We start from the raw sequence: 20,434 nt of genomic DNA on the forward strand, positions 1-20,434 counted from the left end.
TGAATATCTCAAAATGAATTAAAAAGCTACGTTTTAAATGTATCTTATTCACTAGATATATTGTGCCATTCAATTTCACACGTATAATAATTATATGGTTCTCATTAAACAATAATGTGGCCTGATATCTCCACAGTTTGAAATGGTAACATGAGAATACATTTGAAAAATAAAAATATGTTTCACATGATAACACTGTCGCAATTAATGTGATCATCTTTTGCAGGTGTGATTCGGATGTTTAAACAGACATTTTTGAAAAATCGAATAATTACTAATGACTAAAGCGACTTACGTAGGTAATTGAAACAAGACCAAAGCCTATACTTTCTACAATAATATAAATATAAATTGTGGTAAAAAAATCGGTGAACGTTGGTGCAAAGTAGAAAATTCAGAAAACTTTTCGCGCCAAAAGTAACATTCTTTTTCTGAAATTTTAACACTTTCTCCATTAAATACCAAAAGTGTTTTAAACATTTTATTTATTTTATGCTGTAAGACTCTTTATTTTTTTTGAAACTACTTAAAAATTGGCGTGAAATAGCTTCATAAATATCGTTATATTTGTAGAAACAGTAATCTCATAAGATTCTATTTCTGGATAGAAGATGGAAAATAATCCAATTAAAAGATCTTATTGGATTTTCAAATGCATAACCTGATGTTACTCGTGTTCAATGTTTGAGTTGAAAACTAGATGGCGAGACAAGTTTTTTTTTGTTTTGATTTATTTTCTCATATGCATGCATCACGCTATATTTATTGTTTTTATTGAATTTGATGTTGTATTTTTTCAATGCAAGTCATTGTGACCATATGATTCTTATGTTGAAGTATTTTCAATTTTCTTTGTCGAAGAAATGAACAATGTATCAATGTTTTTTACATGAAATGCTGTCCATGACGATACATAATCGAATTGAAGTGGAAAAAAGTGCTCAGTAGTGTGAAGAAGAACTTGTTCAACTTTTGCCAATTCGTGCATGTGTTAGAGTGTGATTTAATGTGCACAAATAAAGAAGATGTCTTGGTTTTTGTTGCGATTTTTTTTAATTCCATTTTTTCATTGCCAATTTTCGACGAAATAATTTCTTCGTCTTTGTCAATATGCCAAGAAATTTTTGTGAGAAGAGAAAAATTCGCTGTAAAACATCTCGTTAATTTTGATTTAATTGAATGCCAATCAGTTATCAAATCTCAATAATGGTAATAATGAAGCATTAAACATTTTATTATCGCGATTACAGTATTTCAGTTTATATGTTAAGATTATTTGATTCATTCCCGAGCACAAAAAAAGTTACTGAATATTTTGTGACGAATTGACTGGAAAAATAAACAACCTTAATAAGTTAATCAAATTTAGCTGCCAAGTAGACTATAATTACAGTATGTTTCATTATAGAGAGAGGTTGATTTAACTACCACAAATTTCAAATATCCTAAAAATGTTTTTGGTGTTGCCATATGAGACTCTAAGCTACTACGCCAATTAACAATGACAGCTCTCAAATCAGTACAGTGTTTGTTGTGCAACGAAAACATTATTTCCGAACATTTTCATTCACGGTTTGAAGCCGTTTTTCTGCATTTGCATCCAAAAGGACAAAGAATGTCGATCACATCGACTGCTAAATACATTAAAAAGTCAAAAGGGTTCGTAATAAAGTGAATCCAGCAGTATAAGCATGAAAAAAAAGTGAACGACCAGCCCAATCTGAAGCCAAACTGAGCCTCCTCGCAACAGGAAGATAAACGGAGAGTCAAGTTGTTCGATAAAAATTTAGGTATGTTGTTGAGGTATAGAGGTCTCGCGCTCTACTATCAGGAGAAGATTAGATGTTGCCGGTGTTCGTTATCGCAGTAAATTGAAGAAACCGCTTTTGACAGAAAACCAGAAGAAAAAGGCACTGACGGGGCAAAGCAAAATTCAACAAGAGATTGGAGCGAAGTTATATACACTGACGAGTCATTCTTTTGGCTGGTGAATAGCACTACCCATGCCTAGTCTAGAGCCCAAAAGAGAATGGTCGTTCGCACGGTAAAGTATCCGAAAAAGGTGCATGCTTATGGTTGCTTTTGTGAAGCTGGTTTTGGAAAGTTGACCATATTCACGGGGATTCCAAGCGCCGTGAGGATGAACCAACATTATTCATCGACACAGTTACCCATCGCTAAGAAGTTCTATGGCAACCACAATTCGAATTGGCTTCTATTAGAAGACAACGATCCAAAACACAAAAGTCGTCTATGCAATGCTTGGAAAGAGGAAAATGACATTAAACAAATGGACTGGCCGCCACAGTCACCCGATTGCAATCCGAACGAAAATTTTTGGGCTATTATTAAGGCATGGCTTCGTGGTAAAACATACCGCAATTTGAAGCAGCTCAGTTCATTCATTCAGCGCCAGTGGAAAGGTTTTCAAAGCGAATATGCTGAAAATTTGAGCAAAAGTATGCCGAATAGATGTGCCTGTGTGATCGAGAAGGCAGGAGAATGGATTAAATATTAATTTGTGGCGCCGTAGCTTAGATACTAAATAGAATGTATATAAAATAATTTTGTAAAACTCTTGAGTTTTATTATAAAAAATCAACCTCTCTCTATAATGAAACATACTGTAAATGTAATAGTCAAGCGATAGTCAAAATGTTTCAAAATAATCGACTAGCTGACTAAATGACCCAGAGCGTAAGACGAGTTGTTTCTTTGCCGGAAACTGGTAGTCAAGAATTTCTCTCGAGATTTGATTGCGGTACTCTTGAATTCCGTGTTCAAGAATTTCTATTTAAAACAAAATCAAACCTTTAAATTGGTTAAATGAATTTGAATCAAAATTTTTCAATAAATTTCGACTCACTCCGCCTTCAAATTTATAACTTTTTAACGATGCAATTGAGTATGCATATTTTAGGTGAGATATACTTAAAAAATTTAGCCAAAAAATGTGGCACAAAAACGTTTTTTTAATGTTTTAATACGATTTCAGATCATTTTCAGCAAAAGATGCTGGTAATGCTTTGGTAGAAAGTAAACTGCTTCCAAATATCCAAAATCAAAAATAGGATCGAAATTGATTTAAAACAGTTCAAAACAAAAGAAAACATGTTGGACAGATGGTCACAGCTATTTCTGTTGTCATCACAATCCCAAATAGTATCCCACTTATATGAGACACTCAGTATATGGCATTAATTTAATTTTAATGAGCTTATTAACTAGCTTTGTTCTTATTTCTCGTTGAAAGCACTCATCAGGGCGCTATTTCACCAAAAAGTTTCACATGAGATTTTCTCACAATATATTTTAAATGAGAACCTTCAATAAATTTTAAAATATTCTCAAGAACTTATTGAAAAAATCACATTTATTTAAAAAAAAAAATCGTAGTCACATTCTTAGTAAAACTTTTTGGTGAAATTGGTCCCAGTTTTATTTCTTCATCCCCATTTATGGAACGCTCTATTTTTTCATGTGTTGAATTCCATTTGTTTGTGGAATTTGATGGAACAGAGCCAAACGTACATATCTTATCCATACTGCTCAATATGTATATACGTGGTATTTTTCTGGAATTTTTCCTTGCGCCGATATTGCTTTCGCACTCTATTCAAAAGCTCGATAAACCAAAATTCTAAAATAAAAAAATTCCGGAAGCCCGACCATTTCATTCGTTTCGATCATATTAAAAGAAAATAATGAAGAATAAAGTGAAGAATGAGTGAAAAAATATGTGTGATAACTTGTGTGCTTTGTATATGCTTTGATTGTGAGATTTTCCATGCGTTCGTTTCAAACACCGTACGATTAAAATTGTAGTTGAACGAACGAACAAAGAGTGAAGCCAACTGAACGCCGCTAGGGTAAAATGAAAAGCGAAGAATGCAGTCTATTTGCTTAGCATCTAATTGGTTTCTTCACAATAAGGAATATTTATTTGTGTCATAGATGCTTTATTATCGCATGTTTCGTGACTCACGTTCAATTTTCCATGTGTATTGCCATCATCCATTTTATGAGAACAAGAATATTTGCAACTGTGTGCATTTCGCGACGTGACTGTGGCACCTAATTAAAGACTCTATAGCACTGGAACTTTATGAAACTCAAATTGAATGCGAAAATGCAGGCTTGCAAACACTTGCAAAAAGTGAGAATGAGATGATGAAGAAAAGTAAAGGCGTAAAAAAAGGCTCATCGTTAAAATGAAATTGCCAAAAGCGAGCATGGCAATAGCACATCGAATCCAATAAATCGGTGATTAAATTAATTGAATTATAATCATTTTGGAAATATTGGAGCTTAACGCAGCGCACCGTTAATGTGGCATATATCATCTGGTGCACGTTTTATCTCCGAGCAACATGCAACCAATTAATATTGGTGTAGAATAAAGGCTTTCAGCCTCAGCCTCCCTGCCACTTTTCTTCAGCCCCCTATTTTCCATTACAATTTCTAAATCAATAAAGTTTAAGAAATAAAATTTATATCGCATTGATATATTCCCCAGATATAACGAAGACAAAGAACGTTTGTATTTCAGGTGTGACCCGACTAAACTAGGCATATCACGACAACGTACGAGCATTGCAAATAATTTTCAATTTCAACGTTGCCAAATTTAAATATTCAAGCAGTTTAAAACGGTTGGAATGTGTAAAAGTGTTATATTTACAGCGTTCGGCCTCGATAATAACGTTGCTTTAATTTGTCTTCTGGGTTCGGTGCGCGCTTTTATTCGCACAAATGCGTGCCCATGCTTATTTATTATATTTATTCACATTTACGAATGCCAACAATGTTTTATGATGTTTTTTTTTCGTACTCTCATGTTGTACACACTTCGTATCGCTATTATTATTACTTCTTATGTTGTTGTCGTTACGTTCGAATTTGGAGTGTGTGTGTATGTGCTGGATGGCGCCGTGACAGTCGCGTTTATTTTCACAACTCCAGGCATAGTCTCGGCGCACGCACTTACTGCAATTCGTTAAATTTTTGAAATCATGTATCATCGTTAATTATAAAAAATTGCCTATTTAGCATTCTAAATGCTGTCGCTCCGAATGCCAGACAGCAATAATATCTGTTCACACTCAAAAACCTTTTTCCGATTGCACACTGTGTACCGTTTTTCTTTCTTTCTCGTTCGTTTCGAGGTGGCAGTATCTAACTTGTGGCCAAATCAAGGAAAAAACACATAAAATTTTACGATAAAAAAAGGGAAAGAGCGTCAATAATAATAGAACTGGCAAATGTTGAATATGTGAAAAGGGGAAAAAAGTAGTAAAGGATAGAAGGAAAAATAGAGCGAAAGTGCTAGACATAGGGTAAGCTATATTTGGAAAAGAGATGACACAACAAACGTATATTGGATCGTTCAATTTACCTGTGATCACAAATATTATATGTGAATATTTGGAATAGCGTTAAAGATATTTACACCTGAAATTCCCAAAGCACATTTTTTCGCAAGATTGCCAATAAAAAAAAATAAGAATCACCTTTTATTTTTATCGTTATTATTCGAATCGTTCCTGGTGCTTTCAGTTTTCGCTTATAAATCATCGAAAATTAAAATCAGGTTTTGCAGCAATACTGTTAAATTGAAATGATAAAGTTATACATGACAAAATAAGGTATGAAAATTAAATGCCAACTAAGAGAATAATAAACATCCGGAAAACCATATTGCAAAATGTTTACAATTTAAATGGATGTGACATGTTACCATTTTGTTGCATATTATTTGTTGTGTTAAAATCTAGTCGGAGAGATATTTGGATGCTGTAGAATAAAAACAGCATATTATACAACTTCATATCAAAGCGAAACAAGACATTTTTGTCCATGTAAATTCGTCATATCAATTACAACAACAAATCTATATAAACAAAAACTTCTCGCTTTGATTTGATGTGAAACTGTATAAAATGCTACATTTATTCTAGAGCACATGTTTGTATTTAAAATTATTCGCATTTGCATGTGTTTGTGAAATTTGCATGTGTTTGTTTCAAAATTATTCGCAAGACATCTTTGCTTCGAACTTAATATATCTTGAAAATGTAGGATCTTTATCACGGGGGACGTAAGAGGCAACTCAATATTAAAATTTTGGATGTATTTGGTTGCAAGCGTCACTGAAAAGAACAATGCCAAAAAGTGAGCCAGCTGTCATTGCTTGCAAATTTGTTAAACCCTGCGGCTATCATAACAAAACAGCGTACGTTTAATTCACGATTTAATTCTTATTTGCGATCATGCATGCGATGCAAATGTGCCGTTTGAGAGTTAAACGCACTCTGCTCAGTTATGACAAATGTAGGGTTGGACAAACTCTCAGTCAAAAACTGCTGGCTCACTCGTTATATGAAACATTGACATCGTTCTTTATATCAAATGATTTTCACAGTGGGATCTTCCAATGAAGTGTTTTCTACTTATTTGGTTTTTATGTAAAGATCACCCCCCTCCCCCTAGCGAATTCTAACCCCCAAAAAATTCAAAGAATTCTTTTAATTTGCTAGAGTTTTTAATTGAAAAGTGGAGAGCATTTTTTTGCTCAACAAGTTTGAATATTGGAAAATTTCTTTCGATTTGCTAGAATGTTTTTCCACAATCAACGAATATGGTAGGTACTGACAAGTTAATGCATATAGAGTATAGAATTTCATTATTTATATAACATTGATTTCATTCTAATGGTAAGCAAATTAAAATGTAATATCCTCATCTCACGACAAGTTCAGCAAATATGATAAGATGGAAAATTATTCTTCTTTTCACTAGCTTTAACAGAAACAGTGTATCGCACGTGGAAAATTTTCCAATATTTTATAATTAATTAGAGTGGATTAAAACTTGTTATAATGCCATAATAAATAGAAATTGTTATTTTTTAGTGTGAATTCAGTTTATTTTAATTCGCCGTTGAAGCAAGTTGCAAAATGTCCCTTGGACATGGAGTTTTAACGTATATTTTCTCGAAGTGTTCAAAATGTGTTTGTCTGATTTCAAAAAGTTCTTTATTTTTGAAATGGCAGAAATTGTTTCGATTCTTAAATAAATCGATTTTATTTCGATTTCTTGAAGAGTCAAATGTGCATTTGATGGCCATGTTCAATCATAAAGGCAATAGAAATTATACTGCACCTTTAATTATTTATTTTTTTATTTAAGGTTTAAATAAATACAAATTTCAAATGAATTGGAATAATATGTACGCTTGACGTTTCGGTCGTTGTACATTTGGTTGGATGATTGTGGTCCTTTCTGTGTTGTCCATAATTCACACATTCGATTTGTTGTAATCATCAAGTTGTTTGATTTTTGATCGATCCATTTGTTTTTGCTTAAAGCTACCGTTAAGTCACGTCACATTGCGCTATTTAATCGTCACTAAATTCTCATTGATTAATAAATATACTTCAATTGTCCTTTGTGTGGACGTTAAAATAAAGGTTATATTGAAAGGCATGTTTTTTGCATTATTCATTATGTCATGCAAGACCAATATTCTACACGGGATATTGAACAATATTCACATTTTTAAATGTATTTGATTGCAAGCGTTACTGACTGAAAATTTTCAGATCATTTTTAGATGTGTAATATTGCGTCACAGTGGGAACTTCCAAAAAAAGTGTTTTGTTCCTATGTGAATGTACATATCATTTGTATTGAGAAAACAGTTGCCAACTATGGAAGTTCCCCTTGGAATATATCAAGTATCGGATCACAACGTATAATGTCTTTGGCTGAATGTTTTGCAAAAGTTTTAAGAAACAGAAGATATTTATGTACGTTGCCATTTAATATAAAGTAAAAAGAAAACCCGAATAGAAACGATACCACCGAGACACAGACGGCGTGTGTGTATGTGTTTTCGGAAAATGATTTCAAGCTCAGACGGAAGGTGGAATGGAAAATACATAAAATCGTTTTCGCTGTGCACATAAATCACACAAATAGCTTTTAAATATAGGCGTACATACCTATGCATAGGATCTCTCACTATCTTATATTGGCATCGATGCAATACAACACCAAATGTTTAACTATTTTATCCTGTGCGTAGTATGCAGACATATCGTTACATGTGAAAAACATTTTCCAAATATCATACGCGAAACATGCCGAAGAAAAGAATTTATTTGCAATACGAACAGGTGAGAGAATTTGAAACATGGCTGCAATCAGCACATACGCATAAGTACCGGATGAAATAGACCAAAGTTACAGAATCGTAACATTTCAAAATTTTGAATTTACATGTAGTACGTTCTTTTTTTTAAAAACCAAAAATGCGTGAAAAATTCAAGATATTCGAAGAATCTTTTTGGTATTTTGGTCACATGATTGCTCACTTATTTCGTAATTTTGTTTTTCGACTCAAAAATCGGGGAAATTTTTCGTCCGGGTTTCGCCTCAAAAATCGCGCTAAACCCGGACTCATTCTTCTGCGACCTGGAAGCTTTACCCTAGTGTAGGCAGAGGGTTTTTTGCTGGTCAATCCATCCCCTCCTATGAAACATGTCCCTGCAGAAAAGCATAGATATATATAATAATAAATTTTTACTATATATACTGGTATTTCATTCAATGTTATTTTGGTTGTTGAACATTTTGGACGTGAAATGTGTAGCTATTCTAGAATATCAGCAATGAATATTGAAACCAAACTGATTTTATCATTAACAAAAACTAATAATTTAATTTTATGACAAAAAGAAAAAAAAGAAAAATTGAAAACAATTTCGATAAGAATCACTCTAAATGCAATCATTTCTCCAATATTTTATTTGTCAAACGACACACGAATTTAATTTCATTGATCAAATGGACTTGAAAAGCTAATGTGATTGTTTCATTTTTGAAATTGTGAAAAGCAGTCTTCAACATAATCGAAACGAAGAAAATGAAAGAAAGAATGAAAATGTGCATGAACTGCACTGATGTTGAAAAATCAAAAGTCAAATGCAATGTGTGCACACGCTTAAGGTTCATAAATTGTCATTGGCAGTAACAAAACAGCGATCCATGTGAACAAAGGGCGCTGCATACAAAATAAATGCCTTCAAGAAATGGTTTTCCATAGAATGTAATTTTTGAACCATACAAAAGGGCGAAAGACGAACAACACCGATGGAAAGAGAAACGAAAAGAATAAACGACCATCGTATGGAAAAGCTTTGGGTTAAATGCGAAATAGAGTGTGCCACTGTGATAAAAAAAAATGAATTTTAATATGAAGAACATGCACAATAAAATGAGCATTCCACACAACAAACAGACATGGTTAAAGCCAACAGCATACTTCATTTTATTGTTTACCTCGTACATGGGTAATGTGTTCAATATATTTCGTTGTCTTTCTCACTCTTTCTGTTTTTCTAATGATATCTCACTGTCGTTCGCTCTTCACTCATATATATATTTTTGTACTTTTTTCCGTATAGAACTTACGTTCGCCATGTAGTTTTCGATGATCATGAAATCGATGCAGTAAAGGACAACGAATAAGGTGTAGTATTAGATGCGATGGTGAGTATCAACATGTTAAATGTTCGTTTTGGGATCACTGTGCTCTATATTTCGATGAAATTGAATGTAGTTCTGTTCAATCCCTTTTAAAATGGCTTTCAATGGTCCTTTTAACAAATATTTTTCTCTATTGATTTCAAAAACACACACATACACTCATATTTGCAGACAAATGCATCCACAATTCGCATCCACTTTAGTTCGTCTTTTCGTTCGATCAGTAGCTTGTGCATGAAAGACGATTTGCTTCAAATTAAATAAAAGAATTTTCGGTGCTCTTTTATTTTTCTTGTCTTGAATGGGGTGGCTTTTTTTTGCCACTCTGATTTTTTCGTTATTTATTTTTGTCTCGATGATTTTGCGGTACCGACTGAAAATCCCAAGTTGAAGAAAGTGAGCCAGCAAACGAGATGAATGAGTGTGTACGAAAGCAAAAAAAAAAAACAAGAAATGAGAAAGAGAAGGAATAAAAGGAACATTCCTAGCTGAATGACAGCGTGAAGTGTACGAGAGTGGAAATCTAACAAAAATGAATCACTGGAAAATGGATGAAGGAAAAACGGTTAGTTGCGACGCAGAATGGACATTGAGATTAAAAGTATTAAATGCGCTACAAGTATTACGCGAAATGAAGAGATAAAGTGAATAGAGGAAAACGTTGCCAAACATGGGAGGCGATGAAAAATCGGAACGAAACATATATTCTATGCATGCGATTGCCCCGAAGAAAGAAACTTTCAATGAGAATGGCTCACACACATGAATCCACTTTCACAAAGACAACAAATGAATCAAACTGAAACGCTCGATCTCTTTTTCGCTAAGAATTATTATCGTTCAAATTAAAAAGAACCGTTCAAATGCATGCTGCTTTCGATTGGTGCTTTCGGTGGTGTGTGTTTTTTTTTGCTCAGCACGCTTCACATCAGGATTGAAGCACACTATATCTAGTCACTTTGAACGTTAATATCGGCAATATCTCAATTTTATTACGTTCAGCTAAATAAGCAAGCTTTTTTACTGGAACCGATTTTCCGTCTTTGTATGACCATGTCATCTGATGCGTAATTGGCATCGTTGCCCCATATGAATGGCAGAGAAAGTGCAAATCGACTTGGTTCTGTGGTTCTTGGTTGGAGTGAACAACCGCCATCAAACTAGAAATCGAAAATTTACATCTTAACATAATTTCACTCTTTTTCATACACACACTCACACACACACACGCTCGCTCCCTTTCTTCGTTTCAAATGGTAATTTACCATGGTGTATTTGCTCAATGTCTGATTTCAGGCAGCAGTCAAGCTTTGAATTGCTCGAGTGCAAGAGTGATGTGGCCCATTTTTTATTCGTGTCGATTTTCCATTTATTTCCGAGTTCTCAATTTAACTTCGATTTGTTTCTGACAATGAGCACGAGGCTAAATGTGAATGTGATTGGAAAGAACACATACTCTCTCGATATATGTAGATGTATTTGCATCGAGATGTTCAAAAGTGATTTAGATATAGATGTGAATGAGTGATTGGAAAAAGAGATAGAATATGTGTTAACGAAACAATATTGTGATGGAACAACGTTTATTCTATTTCCTACATATGTTTCATGTGATCAATGCATGTTCTTTGACTCATGTACTGTGTGTCATGCGGATATTTTCTAGTAGAATTTAACTCAAACCAACCACATATCGACCTTACCATACACCAGCTCACCCCCTCTCTCGCTCGTTTTCTCTCTTTATCTCACACTCGATTCACAACATGTATGTGTACCGGTTTATTTATTTGCCGATCCACTTGAAAATCGGTCTTTCTTCGTTTTCAGTTGCGCATTCAAATCAGCAATCAAACAAACCAAATAATACACTTCGAAGCGCTTTCGAGAGAAATCAAAAGGAAAATGCAAAAGCAATAAAGAATCTTACAACAGTAAGACGAACTTTTCCGCACGATGGTCCATACATCCATACTAATTGATAGATAGATGTCATGCTAATTGTCTATCGCAATAAAATATTATCGATTATCAGATGACGCCCCAAAAACTAATGATTTCTTTTCCCCGCAATAATTCTGTAAAATCAGATTTTAAATATCTTTTCTCTGGGATCCGGGTTCTCTGAACTCGACACATCTTTTTAAAAGTGTCCTAAAATGTTGACCCATTGCAATACATACCCAGGTGTGTGCGGAAATGTAAAAATTTCAAATAAGAGTCGAATTGAGTTTGGAGAGAGCGAAAAAAGAATATTCGCATGAAAATGAATGGAAAATAAAACGGTTTCTACAACGAGGAAAACGTGGTTCGCATCGCTTGACACGTTGCTCGAATGTTAGCAACGACTAAATGCGTTCGCTCGTGCGAATAAAATATTTTCCACGCACCATTTTCATTTGTACACACCATCTCCACCCCCCTTTGCCTTTACCATGCAGAAAATTTTATAACAAAATATTATTTAACATATGGGCGATCAAAAGTGATATGCTGACGATGTATCCATGGTGAAATTACTTAAATACGTGCATAAATCAAAGATTCGGCTCTTTTTAATGACAAGCATCCTCATGAAGAACAAATTAACGAAGCTTTTGTTAAGTTCGTGATTGGAATTAGTAGAATATAATATAACCACTAGAGATGAAGGGATACATATAGGTGTTTTTGAAAAACTACATCAAAATATAATTCTTCTTCTTCTTGTATGTCTGCAGTAACTTAATCACAATGAAAACTTGTGAATCTTATTTTCGTGCCAAAATACATAATCTCACCAAATTTGAAGAAATTTGTACTCCCCATATTTTTTGATTTTTCCTTAAAAAACGATACAAATTTGCATGGGATGTAACTTAAAATTGTATTGAAAAAAATTGAATACTTACAATACTCGAAAAACTTATTTGCCTTATTTGCTCTCCATTTTAACTTTAGGCTTCAACTTTCAATCAAATGAGTTACGTAAAATTGAAACACATGCCGTTAAGTGAATGCAACAAAACATATTTGAATTATAATAGACTGCTTACGTGGAATTCAGCGGCTTTTCGAAATGGCACTAGTGCCGGACAGTATTGTGCATACGATTCAGTTAAAAAAAGATGCTTGCGAAGGAGACAGTGTAGGTCCACTTCAACTTATTCCCAATAATGATCCGAACGAGGCCACAATAGTTGGTATCGTGAGTTTTGGCAATGTTTGTGGTTTAGAATTGCCTGGCATTTACACGCGTGTCGCTTATTACATAACTTGGATTTAAATCATTGTTTGGCCATAAAATTACCATTTTTTATTTAATAAATCATTGATAAATGTCTGAAAAATATGGAATGTATCTTTTTTTCGGTTCGAATTCAAATTAATTAATGTCCACTGTATTTTACATGCAAATAAGATTAAATTTTGTCTATTTTTTTCCATTTATCCTAGTTATCGTTCCAACTACCGAATATGCGAATATAGCTTATTAAAGTTCTCGACTGTCGGACAACAACTTAACTTTCAATACCAACAAACTTATAATGTCTGCTGCATTTTGCAAACGGCGATTAGGTTTGGACACTTACAGCGGGAAGTGATAATTTGGTGAACAAAGCCAAACTTTGTAAGTTGGTTGCATGCCGAGTGCATTTGGATATTCAAATGATTTTTGTGTGTGTTTTTTTATTTCAACGTTTCTTTGCGGTTGCTCTTGCTCCCACATTCATCTCCAAAAGCAAAACATCACATGAATGGGCTTTGATGTAAATTTGCTCAAAGAATATGGGAATTCCTCGTACAAATCTTGATGCTGTAAATTGAATGAGGTCAACTGCAAATACAAACTAAAATGTGTCACTGTAGCTTTTTTTATCTTCTGTAGCAAACCGAATTCGTTTTACAAAGATTTTGGTTTTCAAGCATACGACATTATCATGAATATTTCAATTCATGGAGATTTCTGTGGCGTCTCGAAGCGAACGAGTAAGTGGTGAATGGAATATCACCATTTTTTGTCGTTGTCTTCTTCGTCGTAGAGTGCGTAATTTTTCGTAGCTTTAATGCGATTAAATTTTGATTTTACTTGAACAATTTTTATCCACGTTTCCTCTGAAATATCCGTTATGACCATACAAGGTTGCTATGAGGATATACAAATAGCTGCTATTTAACGCATCTCTTCGCTCGATGCGACGATAAAGAAAAAAACTGTCACTCTGTTGATGGAAGTGGAATAATCTTTAGAAAATAAGCTATTTTGGATCTAAGCCAGCGATACAAACCGAAAACAAACGTTCTGAACGTCTTAAAAATCGCAGTCTGCGATGCGCTGTACTGTGTGCATAGCATCAATGTTGTACACTCATACATTCAAAGCATCGATATTTACGTATACATAGCGTGAATGTATGTTCGCCATTCAAAACATTTTCGGAACGTTCCACTTGCTCTGTTTTGTTCAATATACAAATGAAACCAATTCGAGATATCATTCCGAAATCGGTTTGTATGAAAAATGTCAAACCGGTTCGCATCGCTGATTTAAGCTATTCAAGATCAAGATTAACAAAACATCTAGAAGGCCATCTTCTTGCACGTGTCATCATTCTGTAAGCTAGGGGATTCGCTCACTCAAAAAAATGGTTTATTATTCCAATAATCTAGATATTATCACATATCTACAAAAAACTAAAATATTCACGTATATTTATCAACTAAACATATGAATATTAACCAATTGAGTGGATGGCGGCTATTGGAATGCTTGAACTGTCATTTTGCCGATATTTGCCGATTTATTCCTATCAAATCAATAAAAATATTCAAAATATCTACTTATGCTGGTCATATTGGCCAACATTGAGAGTGAGCGACTCCCCTAGTGTGTAAGTGTGCGATACACAATTCACTTGGCAACTATACACGTCTATGATCGGTAGCTGGAGTAAAATCGAAAGCATTGAGATAAGCATTGATGGCAATCATTCAATGCTATGTATAATAAAATTAGGTGCGATAGAGTCTATCATTTTTTTAACATTTTCCGTTCGCGTTTGAACGAATTAGTGCGTCTCAAAGTATCTTTCCGAACAGTGTGTTTGAAGATTTTTCAACTGACGAGTCGTTTTGTCATCAAACCACGACTTTTAACTGTTTTGGAAACAAAGTGTTTACCGACGAAACTCAACGATTACTGTCATTTGCATTTTTTCGACCATTGGCAACCGGAAATTAGTTTATTTTTTTAAAAAAATGGGACAATCAAAATTTGCAAAATGTAAGTGAAACATGGATTCATGTTTGTGTGATTTACAAATAATAATGAAATAAATTAAGTTTTATTCACCGATTGAACTGGAATAAAATAAAGTGTTTGTGAAATCAGCGTATTCAATTTTTCATTGAAAATAAGTGAACAATGTTTATGGGTACAAATAGAATGATATCTTTTCATTATTTATTAAATACGAAATCAAAAGTTTGAAAATACCCATGTATTCGATTTCACAATAGATATTCGATAAGAATAAATGATTTAAAAATGACGTAAATGATAATGCTTTGAAGAAAAAACTGAACTATAAGCATTTGAAACAGTTCTTTTTGTAAATCATAATGTATGCTATTCCTTGACGAATTCTAGGTTTAATGATCATCATCGCTTACAATTCATTAACTCAATTAATCAGAATGTACCGCAGTGCGTGGGAATAGATTTCTCACACAAATATTCGCAAAAGGATTCGCACACTGATATAACTTAATTTCTTTCATTTCTTTTTTCACTCATTCGTGGCGAACTCTTATTTTCGACCAGAGATAAAAAAATCAAACACATGATCGTTGTCTATACATATCTATTTCTATTCGTTATCGACACGAAAGATAGCAATACACAAAAATTGATAATATTATGAATGGTTTTGAATTTAGCTATAAAAAGGTGAAGGTCATGCAGATACTCGTACACTCATGTGCAAGAACGATGTATGAGTTTGCTGTGTGAAGTATTTTGTCGTTGTGTTCAACACGCATTAGAATCATACGTATTCATAAGATGTTGTTGAACAGAAAATAAACAGCGTCGTTCGTTGGACAGTTAGTTCAAATCAATCATGCGTTGAACTTTGATAAAATTGCGCATATTTGCGTATGGCCCATATAAAAATTGCTAGTGTTTTGGTGGTGCTTGCGCATGGCTCATACAAAAACCGCGGATGTTTGCTGATGCATGTGTGCACAATTGACTTCGGATATAACATTCTAAATAAAAACAATTTAATTTCTCCTAAAAAACTAATTTTTTATGTACATTGATAAGCATCGAACATTTTTTTTTGTTTTTTTTTTTTGTATCGTGATTTCTGTGCATGCTTAGTTAGTATACCAATCTGCGAATGCAACTGCAAATGTTTCGTACTGTTTCTTCAAAACATATGCATTGAATGTGAACAAAACAACAAATGCTAGAAGAAAATAAGACAAGGTCTAAAGCATTTTCGTTCTTTATTCGCAATAAATGAAATGGAATGATGCACATTTTTTGTTTTGTCTAGATTTCTGCATTCCACAACGCATAATCATGGCGATTATTTGTTTTTTCGGAATTTCAATTGCGTATGTAATGCGTGTTTGTTTATCGGTGGCCATCACCGAAATGGTGGCGAAACCAAATCACACCGAAATTGTGACAGAATCCAATAACAGTATATGTGTGGCTGATCCTATCATGCTGGGATCAAGTACGGTAGGTTCATTTTCTTTTTTTATGATTGATTATCCTTCTTAATTCCACTTATTCATCGAATAGGGTCACAGTGATGGCGGTGAATACCATTGGACGCAAGAGCAGCAAGGATGGATTTTATCCTCATTTTATATTGGGTACGTTCTTACACACTTACCTGGTGGTGTTATTGCTCAAAAATATGGAGGCAAATGGACATTAGGACTGGGAATTTTATCAACGGCAATTTTCACTCTTCTAACACCGTATGCCGTTCAACAAGGTATACTTGCAACTTGGCTTCAGGCTTTTTGAAATTTAAATAAATTTTAAGTTTTTTTTCACTAGGTGGACACGTTGCATTGATTGTGTTGCGTATTTTGATGGGCCTCGGTATAAATATTTATTTATTTTCATTTGAAGTGCTATCTCTTTATATTAAAATGTGTTTTTCTTTTCACTTTTTAGGCGAAGGCACAACATTCCCAGCTTTAAGTGTTTTGCTTGCATCATGGGTGCCTGAAAAAGAAAGAAGCAAACTGGGATCATTCGTTTTCGGAGGCGGTCAGGTATGCAACAATTAGCGACAATTTTAAGGTGTAAATTTGTTCAAATAAATGAAAAGAAAAGATTTTTTAATTCTATAATTTGCAGATTGGAACAGTAGCCGGAAATCTGCTGTCAGGTATGATCTTATCATCATATTCATGGCCATGGGTGTTCTACGTTTTTGGTGTCATTTCGATCATTTGGTTCTTGATTTTTGTAGGTTTCTCTTTAATTCTTTCTTATCATTGCAATTAGCTGATAAATTTCAATTGGTTTACCATCTTAGGTGTGTATTTGCTATAGCAATCCAGATTGCCATCCATTCATAACAAAGGAAGAACGTGATTATCTTGAATCTGAGCTCGGACAATTGAAACGTCATAAACATTTGCCAGCGACACCATGGACTTCGATTCTAACATCTGTTCCGATGATTGCACTCGTATGCGCACAGGTGTAATGATGAATTTCAAGAGAGAGAGAAAGAGAGAGAATGAATCATATTAATTAAACCAAAAATATCATTCAAAATAGATTGGTCACGATTGGGGATTTTATATCATGGTATCTGATTTGCCAAAATATATGAGCGAAGTGCTACAATTTTCAATCAAAGACAATGGAACCTATTCATCTTTGCCATATTTGGTGATGTGGATTGTTTCAGTGTCGACTGGATGGCTCAGTGATTTCATGATTGGTCGTAAATTCCTTACGATTACCGGAGCACGCAAATGGTTCACTGCCGTTGGTTGGTCCAAAAATATTAATTTTTTTCAACAAATTTTAATGAATCAAATGAAATGAAGCTATTTGGATTTTGTTTTTCTTTTACAGCTGCCATTTTCCCTGCTATATTCATTGTGTTGGCTTCATATGCTGGATGTGATAAAATGTTGGTTGTCGTTATGTTCACATTGGCTATGGGCTTCATGGGCACATTTTATCCGGGCATGAAAGTGAACCCATTAGACTTGAGCCCAAATTATGCAGGTTCAATTATGGTAACATGAATTTTTTTCAACCTAATTACAATGTTTTGATTGATCATCTATCGTCTCTATGTAGGCTGTAACAAATGGTATCGGAGCATTGACCGGTGTGGCTGCACCAGTTTTTGTTGGTGTAATGACACCAAACGTGAGTTTTTTTTTTTTCAATTAATAATTTAGTTCATTGAACATCCAAATGAGGAGATTTTTTTTTATTTACAGTCATCTTTAACCGAATGGCGGATCGTTTTTTGGATAACATTTGTTATATTTGGCGTTACAACGATTATATATTCCATTTGGGCTTCAGCAGAAGTCCAACCATGGAACACACCGAAAGAAATAAAATCACCTGGACACGATGATGTCCACGAAAAAGATAAGTTAATGATCGAATTAGAATCAATAAAAATAGAAGCAATGAATTTTAACGAATAAAAATTATTTGTTTTAAATGAAGAAAAATGTGCATTTACCACTTTAGTAAAACTGTACACACGACATGTTCTTTTTAGCTTAAATAAAATGATACAAAATAATTTTTATTTTTGGAAAAAAAGAAAAAAAGGAGACTTTCATTTATTCATCAAAAAAATGTGTGATCATTCAAATATTCTCTACTCATAACAATTTAAAGTAATAATTGGTGAAAGTTTGAATAAAATAATATAACGAAATATTTTATTAAACGTGTCTGAGATCTTAATGTCAAACACACAATTCAAAATAGTTCCCTAATGTCATCTAAAACGTTTATTGGCTGCACGTCCACAAATTTACCATTTTTATCGATCAAATACTTTTCAAAGTTCCACTCAACATCGGTTGTACTTGGAACGCTGTACTATCGCTTCAAATATTTATACAATGGAATAGCCGAGTCTCCATTTACATTGACCCAAGTATACGAAAAGAAATGTATGTCTTAATAGCGCTTCAACACATTGAACTAATGACCTGAAAGGATCTTAAATTTTAAAACGCCAAAATTAAAATAAATTGAAACTTTTGCTAAGATTTGGCCCGTATCTGCATTATTTGCTTTTAAATGGCAAAGCATTTCATCACCATCCAGTTCAGGCATTTGATGAGCAAACTGATTGCATGGGAATACCAAGATCCGTAGCTCTACATTAGAATAAATAATATATGCAATATCTTATCCAGAACATCAAACTCTAAAATGCTTTTGTATGGCGAATTCACAAATGTCGAATACCGGACACCAGTGTGTTTTCACTTTTCCACTTTTCTATTACAATTACATTCGGAAACAATAACACACTTTGACCACTTCTTTATCTTTAAATTTAACGCCATAGTGGATGTTGTGTGAACATTGAGAATATGCAACGCGATCGCCATGTACTTTGCGAAATATACTGATTTTTCATAAAATCGAACCAGATTTTTGAAAATTTAAATTTACACAATATGAAACATCAATTTCATTCAACATATATCATTGTTCCAAACGCTGAAGGTATGTGGCGCTACGTCTGCATTTTAACGCGCTATGACTTATGCAGTGAAACCTGTAGCAAGTTGAAAAGATCCCATTTTAAAGTGAATTTCTAAAGCAATGTTTGCAACGATTTAGTTGTCACTTCACATCGTCAACCACAAAACATGAGATATACATGATAGCAGAACGAAAATGCATCCACATTCTCCAGGTTATTTATTTTAAAAGTGGTGTGTGTGTCAATTTGTGAAATTGTGTTTTACACTCTGTGGAAATCCGGTTGGATTTTTCGATGTGTTACGTTTTCATCAAAGTAGATCTTTTGTTCATTCAGTTCCACATCAACTTTAAATGCGACCATTTCCACACCTGATTCCAAATAAAAGCAAACACACTGAATAACAACAATTCCATTTGATTTTCGATTGCATTTTTGTTCTACCAAATGGTTTGGGTTTGAACAAATTAATTTTCTCGTGAATATATGGTCGTCAAATTGCAACGCAATATCGTTTCACATTTCTCTGAATATATTCCGACTTGGACACGAAAATAAATTTTGCTGTAGTTTGCGACCTACCCTTCTGTCCTTCAACATTTTTTTCTATTTGTTAATTTTTTTAATCAGATTTTGGAAAATTTCATTGAAATGATTTATTTTTGTTTTTCAGAAGCATCTTCGAAAGAAATGACTGTTTTGCAGTATTTTTCTTTTTCAACTCGAATGTGCTTCAAATTTACAATTGTTTGAAGAAAAAACACTTCTTTCAGTTTAATTATTTTAAGGAGCGTAAATTAAAATCGTCGTACAGTTTAAAAACGTAGCAAAAACACAATGCACTGGGTTTGTTGAGGTTTTTGTATACATGAATTGTTCCTTTTCGTCTTCGTTTTCGTTGAATGCATGTTTGGATATATTTATTGCTTGAAAATAAGGAAAACTGAGAACGTTATCGTAGTTAAAACACAATTTATTGCACAAACAATCCATTATTTACTTTTGTTGCCGTTTTTCATTCCGATACTTTTGTGACTTCATTTTAAAAGGATTACACCAAGTGAATGGATTTTCATTTGTTTTAACTAACAACGACCCAAATCATAGTCAATTGTTAATTGTTTTATTTTATATTTTTATTATCATAGCTGCTTCATCAAGAGAAATTC

General features: G+C 33.6%; 1 protein-coding gene across 1 annotated transcript; it reads left to right on the top strand.

The window, feature by feature from the left end:
- The first annotated feature begins 14,564 nt into the window (after window positions 1–14,564).
- On the top strand, window positions 14,565–18,301 carry LOC116344157 (putative inorganic phosphate cotransporter). The gene is made up of 11 exons (XM_031772585.1): window positions 14,565–14,812; window positions 16,092–16,282; window positions 16,346–16,544; window positions 16,610–16,654; window positions 16,730–16,830; window positions 16,916–17,026; window positions 17,097–17,264; window positions 17,345–17,561; window positions 17,648–17,814; window positions 17,879–17,950; window positions 18,025–18,301. The coding sequence occupies exons 1-11, from the start codon at window positions 14,788–14,790 to the stop codon at window positions 18,238–18,240; spliced, it is 1,512 nt and encodes a 503-aa protein (XP_031628445.1). The 5' UTR covers window positions 14,565–14,787; the 3' UTR covers window positions 18,241–18,301.
- Window positions 18,302–20,434: the final 2,133 nt, after the last annotated feature.

Source organism: Contarinia nasturtii, unplaced genomic scaffold, assembly GCF_009176525.2.
Source record: "Contarinia nasturtii isolate CC-2019 unplaced genomic scaffold, AAFC_CNas_1.1 Cnas_scaffold_129, whole genome shotgun sequence".
Lineage (NCBI taxonomy): Eukaryota > Metazoa > Arthropoda > Insecta > Diptera > Cecidomyiidae > Contarinia > Contarinia nasturtii.